Source organism: Mustelus asterias, chromosome 13 (assembly GCF_964213995.1).
Source record: "Mustelus asterias chromosome 13, sMusAst1.hap1.1, whole genome shotgun sequence".
Taxonomy (NCBI): Eukaryota; Metazoa; Chordata; class Chondrichthyes; order Carcharhiniformes; family Triakidae; genus Mustelus; species Mustelus asterias.
Window position 1 is genome coordinate 88,042,830 of NC_135813.1, and position 10,268 is coordinate 88,053,097.

Consider the following 10,268-nt stretch of genomic DNA (forward strand, 5'->3'; position numbering starts at 1 on the left):
AATCAACAATTCCAGGGGTTAACTAACTTGACAATTCGTGGGGCCGAGGGGCGATACAGATTAGAGTTTGCCAGAGGGGATTTTCACAGTAACTTTATTGCAGTGTTAATTAATGTAAGCCTACCTGTGACACTGATAAATAAACTTTAAACATCTTGCACAACCTCAGCCAACCTCACTGATTTCATTCAATGGGAATTCTTCAGGTTATGTTAACCCAGTGTTCTGTCCCTTACACCCGATGGCTGGGGGGGGGGGGGGGGGGGAGGGGGGTACCCTGCAGGTTTCCAACGCGAAGAGATCGGGGAATGGGGGGTTGGTGACTTGGGCAGATCACGGGCTGTTTGTGGGAGTTATTTGCAAATGCTGAGGCTGTGTACACACAGAGAGAATTCTGTGATAATAGAGAGAGAGTGGAACAATGCTCTGGCCTTTTCTTTATCTGTTTTCCCAATCTCCCAGGTCGAGTCTTCGCTCGTGCGATATCCTCCATTTGAGAGAAAGACGCGAAAGGATAGAGGGGGAAAAAAAAACTATCTGTACATCTGATCGAATGAAAGACTGACTCCTAACTAACTAACTAACCCCAGCGGCCCGGGTTCACAGCGGGGTAAATGTCGTGTGTGCAATATTTTCACATCTAGAGCTCCGAGGGCAACCTCACCCCAACCCATCCACCCCCCCCCCCAAACATCCTACGCCCAGTTAGTCACCCCTCAAGAGTTGATACACATCACTAATATTGCCATTAATCATAGTTGCAGGCGAGTGTTGCAGGGAGAGAGAGAGAAGTCTCGACTTGTAAGAGCGATGTGTTTATAGTGCGGGTTTGGTTTGAACACATCCATTCACGGATAGCGCCCAAACAGAGAGGGCGGCATTTCATTCTGAATTTCGGAAATAAATCTAACCTCAACTCTGAAAGCACCATAAATCTTTTGGGGCGATCGGAACGGAGCTGGATAGAAATGCTGCAAGTTTAGATACGCCGCTCTTTCAAACAACTTAAATGGAGCGCGGTTAATTTTGAACTATTATTATTTATCTATATTATTGATAGAAAGGAGCTGAGATACCGAGTTGTGCTTTTCTGGTGTATTAGTAAGTGCAAAAGCATTGACAATTGTAGACAAGGATATTAGAGCGCGGGTTACAGTTTTTGAACAAATAATGTTGGGGACTTTTCCCAAAGTTAATTCAAGGTTTGTAATCGGTAAGGACAAGCACAATTGCAAAATATGGCGGCTGTGTATTTGGGTGAAAAGGTTCCTTACCTCCCCGCCTTAGTGACTATCATCTCGGTCCCCAGTTGGTTAAACTCGTCCCACAAAGCTTTCATCTCCAGCTGCACCGTGATGTTGGCCACTTTCGGGTTCTTCTTGACCGGCGCCTTGCTGCTGCCGGTGACCGAGGAAGAGGACGTGGAGCAGTTGGAAGGGTCGCTGGGACTCTCCGAGGAGGGAGCCGAGCCTCCGCCGCCGCCGCCTCCTCCTCCGCCGCCGCCGCCGAAGCTGCTGTACTGGGCGGCCGAGCAGGGCTCATACTGCGCTTCGTGGTTGTAAGCACCGGGCTCCCCGGGAGAAGGCGAGAGGTGATAAGCCCCGGACGAGTTCAAGCTACTGATACTGTTGGCCGTGAACGCTGCAACATCACAGAAATGGGAGAGTTGCGTTAACCAGGGGCTGGAGATGGCGGAGATCATTTCCCAATATTAATTCCGGGCTTTCTTTAAGAGGGAGAAAGAGAGAGAAAAATGTATTTCCCCCTTCTTCTATCTCTTCTTCTCCCCTCCTCGTCCTTTCTCCCTCTCTGTGTCCTGTACAACTCCTCCGCCTCGGGACCTCTCAGAGCCTAACCCCCGGGGTGACAGCGAGCTGAGCTCTGAGTTACTCTGCTCTGAATCAAGCCCCTGTGTATCGCTCTTATCTTCAGCAAAGGGCCTCCCCTCACCATGAAACCGGTTCCTTTTTTTTCCCTCTCTCTCTATTTAGATAAGGGCCTACAGGTAATGTGGATTTGGTCGCCCTGGGACAGAGGGGTCCCGATGGTTGTGATTGACAGAGCACAGCGCAGCTTGGAGAGGAAAAAAAAACATTGCTTTTTGGGACACCCATTACTTAAAAGTGGGAGGAGGGGGAGGAGGGAGGAGGGGGCGAGAGACTTGGGTCACACCCGCTACCAAAGAGAGAAAAAAACAATTTAAACAATGGGGATCCACATTTGCATTGGAACCTCGTCCCTGCAATAACAAACAGCAAGCTCCCATCAGTAAATAAATGTCATCAGGCAAATTAACCCCCAAACATCCACACTTTTCACACATGGGGTGGGGAGGTGGGGGGTAGTGAGGGACGTTTTCCACACTTTCCATACCCCAGGCTAAGGAGAGGATGGTGGGGGTGGAGGAGGGGTGGGGGGGGTGGGGGGTGGAGGAGGTAAATAAATGACAGACATTCACACACACCAGATCCAATGTTCATATCGGGACTAGTCGGTGGCACACGGTTCGCCAGCGAATGGCAGCGCTGGGGGCTGGAGCCCCTAGTGTCGGCGGGCAACACGTCCCTGAACATTGCGTAACCGGGAAGGGGGGGGGGGGGGCGGCGGTTTGGGGGGGCTTCGGGGGTGGGGGAGGGGAGGGGAGTTCAGCCTTTCCTCTTAGTTAAAATGAAAGGGTTTTGCGAGAAGCGCGCTTGGTCTAGCACCTACCTTCCATGTCTCTTGTCACCGTGCTAAAATGCATCCTACTGCAAGTCAGACTGGGGTCGAAGTGCTTGCCGAAGGCTGGGCTTTGGAGAATGGCTTCGTTTCCTGGTTGCTGGGCCGCTGTAATCAGAGAGGCAATACTGAAAGCGTTTGCCTTGGGAGAGAGAGGACTGTTTGCGTCCATAGGAGCAGAGTGTAAAAGCGCTGGGATTCTCCCTTCCTTCTTTCTTGCCTCCCTTTTTACAACTGCAACCAAACACAACAAGAGATCCCAGTTTAACCTGGTGCTTTCTTTCAGCCACGGATCTCTCTGAGATTTTTCGTTTTGCTTTTAAAAGCTTTCTCGTCTTTCCCCAGAAAGACAGACGGGACAGGTCCTCAATGTCCGAGAGTTATTTTTTTTTTGCCAGGCCAGTTTTCTCTGGTTTGTTTTGTTGCTATATGTTGGTCGATTCGCCGACAAGGATGTGTTCATTTTGGGGAGGGGGTTGTAGGGGGAGGGAGGGGAGTGCATTTTTAAACTGCTTCATTCCACACGGTTAATTCTGCCCCCCCCCCCCTCCTCCCCTCTCTCTTCCCCGAAAGCCGGGGTTGTGGATCGGGGAACTCTCTCATTCACAGCTCCGGGGTAATGTCAGCAGCCAGTGGTTGGGCCCTATCTTTAACGCAGGAGGTGACAGCGAGAAGAATGTCAGAAGCGGCTGATCCCTCCCCGCCCTCTATCTGCCCCCCTCCTCCCTTCCCCTCCCCCCCCCCCCTCCCCCGGGCAGTGCATAGCAATGTGCTTCCCATGTGATGTTTTATTTGAATAAGTTGCAGTCAATCAGAGGGCAAATATATTTTTTCATATTAAATCCCGGCTATCGAAGACCCAAAACGGGGAAGAAAATTACGGGGGATGTCCCCGCCTGGAGAGATTGATTCGAGTCCTGGCTACCTCCACTAAAACACCTTTGTCATGTTCCCGCGCTGGGGAGATGTGGGGGGGGTGAGGGGGGGGGGGTCGTTTCACCTCTCACTCAGAAACGCCAAGCACGTTGATGCATTTGGGGGAAGAGAGCTGGATGGGGGTGGGTAGGGGGTGGGAGGGGGATGGGGAGATGGGGCTGGGGTGGAGGAGAGGGGGGGGGGGGAGGGTGTGGCAGCGAAGATTCGGATCTCGCTTCACCCGCAGTGTCTGCAATGCTGGAGACGAATTCAGGACAGAGTCTCTACCAATGCGAACTCATACCTAAAATGTGACACTGACACATTCACCAGTGTGGAACCTGTCCTAGCTCAGACTGACTTTAGCCACCTCGTGTTTGTTTTTCACTCAATCCGCTTCAATAAGCTATCGAAATCCAACATTTTCGAGGCGGGATGTCCTGTTTTGCACAATTCTCAATGGAATCGGACCTCCCCCCCCCCCCCCCCCCCGCCCCCGCCGCCAATTCCCTGATAGAAAACTCAACTCTGATTCTAACAGGAATCCGGACTGTGTACTGAAGGAGGGCACACGGCAAAGGCGAGACATGTTCACGACGCTCTCCCCCACTCCCAGACAAATACCCACATTACCTCCTGATTGCCACCAGTATCTGGAGAAATGTCAGCACCGCGCTTTTCTTAAAGTAAAGGGAGGGGGTTGCAGACAGTACATAATGCACCACGATCTTATATTAAACTGTCAGCACGCAACCTGGCGTTAACTCCAGCGTTCACATTCCAGAAAATCGTATTTAATTAAAATAACGGAGGCAGTTGCGAGATTTCACGCCTGCCTTAATGCAGAGTTTGCACAGTTCTCCCGTATGCTCCGCGAATTTGAAATCACCAGCGCTTGTTTCATTATCAAATTAACACCGGCTCAAAATTACTGTAAGCTTTGGGCTACTGTGCAGTCAGCTGTTAGAGATGGGCTCAATTTCAATCGGTGAAGGTGGAATAATAACACCCTCCAGCCCTACCCCAGAGCAGAGGGATCCCCAGTGCGGCATCTCCGAATCCCATTTTCTGATTTACTTCCATTTACGCCCATTCACCCCTGGCATAAGTTGGGTCGAGAGGATTGAGGGAGGTGTAGGACTCGCTCCCAGGTCAGGAGATTGCTTGTCTGGCTGTACCGTGAAAATGAACACGGTCAGTTGAACGGGAAAAACCTCTTAATATATGTTTTGCACGCTCACTCAGAATATGTTAACGAGTGTAAGTTGTGTGCTAACATTGTTTAAGGACTCGGGGCGCCCTTAGCGTTCTCCCTTGCGTTGTACAGACCACATAGAACCGCCGGTCGGTGCAGCAATTTAACCATGCAGGGCTAGAATGTTCCATCTCTTCCATACGACCTTCGGGATGAACATACCCCACTTTTCTTTTTGAACAGATCGGCGTGTTTTTTCTGTTTTATGGTAGACATGTTATGGCAAGATATTGTCAACAAAAAACACCACCGGGCCTGCATGAGTTAAACCATGTTTGTTAAAGCACCTCCAACTCTTAATAAAAGGGGACTGCAGGAGGCACCTACACCTGAAGCGGGACATTCCCTCTGCCAAGCCGTTTAAAACTACCGGAGCCGACTCCCTTCCATGGTCGAATATCCTGCTGTGAGTCCCATCTGTGTGTGTGTGTGTGCGGTGCTGAGCCCCGAAGCACAGAATTATGTAGACACATGTTAAGATCACCTTGTGAAAAGGTCTCATCTGCTTTAAGCATCAATTGGTAGATGTTCATCGTGGCTTCCACTTCCCTCAATCCCTCCATCCAGATTTATTCGGGGTTTAGGAAAAGGGCGGTTAATCTGCTCGAGGTTTGACTGAAGTATTTATTCCTTAAAGTAGCTGAAAGCAAAACCGTACAGATAAGAAAGACACGGTGATCCATGTTCTGTCTGTGTAATGTACGAGCCAATTCCGACGCTTTTAATCATTGCCACGTCGGAAGTGCCTTTTTTTTTCTGACTCTGAAGGCGTTAAAAGATAAAATGCATTGCCCGGGTACAGAGGAACTGCTTAACTAGTCTCTTTATACGGGACTTCCCAGAGAGCAACATAGCCGGGGCCGAACCGCCGCAGACCGGGGCCATACAGTAAATGCGAGCCGGGTCGAGCGACTACTGTCCAGACCCAGAGGCATTTGGCACAGAAACTCGTGTGGTTTTGTTTTGCTCAGAAATTCGGAACTTTTAAAGAGAGAGAAAAAACCCTACACAATTAGTCCATGCAAACTATTCTCTCTCTCTATTTGGGTCTGGATCAGTCTTCTAGTTGAAACCACCACCAATCCTGCACTACATTCAACCCTAAATATAATTGAGTGAAATCAACATGGAAAAACTCCAGGCCAAAAAAAAAATCTTTAAACACAAGAGATCCTATTGGAAAAGTAATACATTTAAACTACATTCTAAAGGCTATTGTCAATTTCTGCCAATGCAATTGTCACAAATGATTAATGAAAACCTTTCTTAATTCAGAACTAGTTGACATTATTGTTCAGAGTAAAGGAGTACTTACATTGCAACTGGTGATAAACAAACATTTCTTTCGGCACAGATTCTTGCCAACCTCTCTTGCAACTCCCCAAGGTCTCTGCTCAAGAATGCCCTTTACATTCTCATGTTTTTTTCGCCGTCCTTGCTATTGGCTGTGCGAGTGCCTCGGGTCTCTGTCAATGACGCATCAATTTTACCTTAACCATAAAGTTTTAATTGACTCATTAACGATCAGTCGAATAGTGTGGTGCGTCATGTTGCATTATATTTTAGCCTTACACCTCCCCTGCATATCCAATCGACGAGCGCGTTAAGCAATCGTTGTTTTCGAACGCTAATATCCATCGAACACCAGTACACCAGAGCGCCTGAACACTATCCGTTTGGTACATTTAATATGCACTTCAAGATATTAATTTAAGATGGCATTATTAAACTAGACCTGACATTTTCATTGGATGTGTCCATTGTAAATGGTCCAGTATTGGTACACGCGTGTTCTTCTTTATGCAACACGCACACAATCTGTCTAAATTTGTCTAAATGTAAACCCTTCGCTGTCTACAAAAGCAGCCATGGAATAGAAACTCCCATTGTTGACAAGGGACCTTTATAAATGAAATCTTTAAACTGAAAACCGAGCTTGATTAATGGGCCAGTGCTTTTTTTTTTACTGTCACGTTGAAACTGGGAACCCTCAAAACCATTCAAATAAACAGAGGTTTTATTGTGAAAAGGCAAATTTGTAACATTCATTTCTCGTGGAGGAGAATAGCAGAGATTTGGAGGGGGGAAGGGGGGGGGGCAGCAATGTGGACAGTAGGATCATTCCAAATACCTGAGAGGTTTCTATATTGTGCAGTTGGTGAGGGGTCTCTAACACGATTAATTAAAGCCTGGCCATCCCGTCCTTAGGCAGGAACTGAGCGAGAGGTCCATTTGAAAGGCCGCTCTGGATATACATTAGACTTTTAAACAATCTCTATCATATTGCCAGTTTACTGACAGCCCATATCAGACTCTGGGCCCGATTTTATTTGGTAAGGCCGTGCAGGGATTTCAGAAATTTACATTCAAACTCCACGGGCAAGTCTAAACACAACATGCCTCTGTCGCCCATTCTCCTGAATGTACACAGGCACCTCTCTCGGCAGCAGATACATACCCAGCCATGAACTTCACATGCGAATGAAATTGACCCAGTTTCGCAAGTCAGCAACCACTTATTTAACTCGGGATTAACCCATGCATCGACCGCTCTGTCTGTAAACACAGGATCTGCCTAGGTTGCAGAAAATCGTTCGGAGATCGATTGGAAACACCTCGGCTACTGCCCCTCTCCACCCCAAGCTTGTTAATTTTAGGTTGAATTTACGACCCGCATGTCAGACAGCCCGCGATCTTCCATTGCTATGTTTAAACCATATTCAAATACACTGAATAGACACCGATTCGCCCGTTTGGAAGTATAGAAGCAGCAAAGGTTTGCAAAACGGCGACACTTACATGGGGTTAAAGCACTTGAAGATTCGCGCGATCTCGCTGGAAGGTTTGGGGGTCAAATGCTTTTTAAATTCTCTCTGCAAGATGACAGATGCTCCATCTCCTGCTGACTCAGCGCGGTGCTTCCATGCGGCCCCGGAGCCGTCCCTTTGTTTTCAGAATGGCCAGCAAACTCCCATCCCTTCTTCAGAGCTCCAGATCTCCCAGCTGAGTGTCCAGATGCAGACTGCGAGAGTGTTCTGCCCCTCAGCCACCAACACCCTCTCACTCAATCATTCACTCACACACACACACATTCACACTTCACTTCAAGGCTATATTCTGATCCAATATCAGAGGAATTTTCATCCGAAGAGAATTAGCATTGTCTGTGACTTCCTCCAGACTCCCAGCTATGTAAGAAGTGACATCATTACTTACTGACCCAGAGGGTGGTTGTAACTTGCAATGAGAATTATGTCATCATTCGGTAGAATGAGACATTCCTGATTCCCTTAACAGTGGCGAACATGTCAAATGTATACATTCACTCTAATGTTCGCTCTCTCTCCTTGTCCTCTCTCCTCCTCCTCTCTCTCCTTGTCCTCTCTCTCTCCCTCTCTCTCCCTGTCCCCCTCTCTCTTCTCTCTCCCCTCTCTCTCTCCCTGTCCTCCCTCTCTCTCTCCGTCCTCTCTCTCTCTCCCCCTCTCTCTCCCTGTCCCCCTCTCTCTCCTCTCTCTCCCCCTGTCCTCTCTCTCTCCCTCCCTCTCTCCCTGTGCCTCTCTCTCTCTTCTATCTCTCTCCCTCTCTCTCCTGTCTCTCCCTGTCCTCGCTCTCTCCCTGTCTCCCTCCCCCCTCCCTTTCTCCCTCCCTCCCTCTCTCCCTCCCACCCTCTCTCTCTCTTCCTCCCCCCTCCCTCTCTCCCTCCCGCCCTCTCTCTCCCTCTCCTCTCTTCCTCCCTATCCTCTCTCCCTCTGTCTCCCTGTCCGTCCTTTCCCTGTCCCCCCTCTCCCTCTCCCTACTATCTTCTCTCCCTCTCTCTTTCTCAATCTATCCTGCTTGCGTTCCTGTGCCACTGGCTTGTCCGCACCAGGTGTTCGCGTTTAGTTTGAATGCAATCACCGTAACATTGTTTGTCTTTTACTTTAATTGTTATTTCCTCACTCCCTCCGCCCCACCCCCAACTCCCACCCTATCTGTTTTTATCTGTTTAATAAAACTCCAATGTAAACATAAGACGGATTTAACTGGATGAGCCAGGAATCGCAGTGACAAGTACCCAAAACGTCAAATTCCTCACGGTTACCTATGTAAAATAAACAGCAAAAGGCGAGGCCGCCTTCACATTCTGTTTTACAGGCGGAAGCGGGAAAAGATAATAAAGTGAAATAAAGCGCTTAAAGGCGCGCTTGTCCCGTCCCCAGGCTTCTGGGAGATGGCAGCTCATGTCCGAATATTGGAGTGGTCCAGTGACTTTCAGACCTGAATCCAGAGAGAACCAGCTTTCTGTATCCAACTTGTGTTTGTGTTTTTTTTAAACTGAAAAGTCATTGGCATGGCGGGATTTTAAAACGGAGGAGGTAATGAATAACAGTGCTAACAAAAAGTATAAATTTTAAAATATACATTTTAAAATTGTCTTTTCGAATTGCTGGTGGCTACACTGCCTCTCTCTCTCTCTATAAGCCCTGGGTGATCTTTGCAACTTCGGTAAGATTATTTCCCTATATCTCACGTTCTGCCTTTTTTTTTACACTGTCTACTTTTCCAATCAGCGCCCATTCTCGCAGTGAATTACAACTGTTTTTGCTATTCGTTACACAAAGGCAACACACACACGCTCACACACATATATGTATATGCGTGTGTGTGTTGCCTTTCTGTTATCGAGGGAGAGAATATATGTGTGTGAGCGTGTGTATGTTACCTTCGAGTAACGAATAGCCAAAACAGTTATAATTCTCTGTGAGAATGAGCGCTGATATGCTATATATATATATATATATATTTATATATGTATTTATTTATCAAAGTATTGTAAAATACCGTTCTTCACTCAATTATTTATTATAGAAACTAGATGAACTAATAGATTTTGTAGCATTAACTTTGTATCTAATATTGCTGATCACTTCTCACCACTATCCACTTGACTGGCCAGAGAAGGTTCACATTGCGATACTCGGGACGTGAGTTTGGGGCAGATTTCAATGTGTTTTCGATCCGATCAGGCGCAAGAAGCAATTTGCATTTATATAGCGCATTAAACACAATCAAAAGTCCCAAGGCGCTAAATGTATGTCATTTATCCTGACACTGAAAGTATTATGGCAGATGTAAGGTGGCCAAAGGCTACCTGATAACAATCTAACACATGTAGAAAGAAGCGATCGGCAGTGCTGACAGGTAGTGGAGTTGACGTGTTTACCTATTAAAGAAAGATGCCGTTTCCTTCCCCTAAAGGGGGAAAAAAGACTCAAGATGCGAAAATAACAACCCGGGCAAACGGATCATCGGATCAGATCACTGACATCACTTTATGAAACTGCAATGTGAAATCGGGAACTGTTCCAATTGCAAGCTAAGGTATTTAACATCGGCCTTC

The 10,268-nt window shown here is 47.6% G+C and overlaps 1 protein-coding gene across 4 annotated transcripts in view; it reads right to left on the minus strand.

Moving 5' to 3' along the window:
• Positions 1 to 8,378, minus strand: part of tbx1 (T-box transcription factor 1) — a 25,134-nt gene extending 16,756 nt beyond the window's left edge. For 2 of the 4 annotated variants that reach the window (XM_078227239.1, XM_078227237.1), the window contains exons 1-5: positions 7,688 to 8,378; positions 6,204 to 6,378; positions 5,373 to 5,528; positions 2,710 to 2,826; positions 1,275 to 1,641 (exon numbers count right to left, since the gene is read on the minus strand). In XM_078227239.1, coding sequence (XP_078083365.1) covers positions 1,275 to 1,641; positions 2,710 to 2,826; positions 5,373 to 5,451 — 563 coding nt within the window. In that variant the 5' untranslated portion in view covers positions 5,452 to 5,528; positions 6,204 to 6,378; positions 7,688 to 8,378. Of the gene's footprint in view, positions 1 to 1,274; positions 1,642 to 2,709; positions 2,827 to 5,372; positions 5,529 to 6,203; positions 6,379 to 7,346; positions 7,359 to 7,687 lie in introns of those variants that run through there. The other 2 variants (XM_078227238.1, XM_078227240.1) reach the window with 2 other exon arrangements.
• Between the last annotated feature and the right edge of the window lie 1,890 nt (positions 8,379 to 10,268).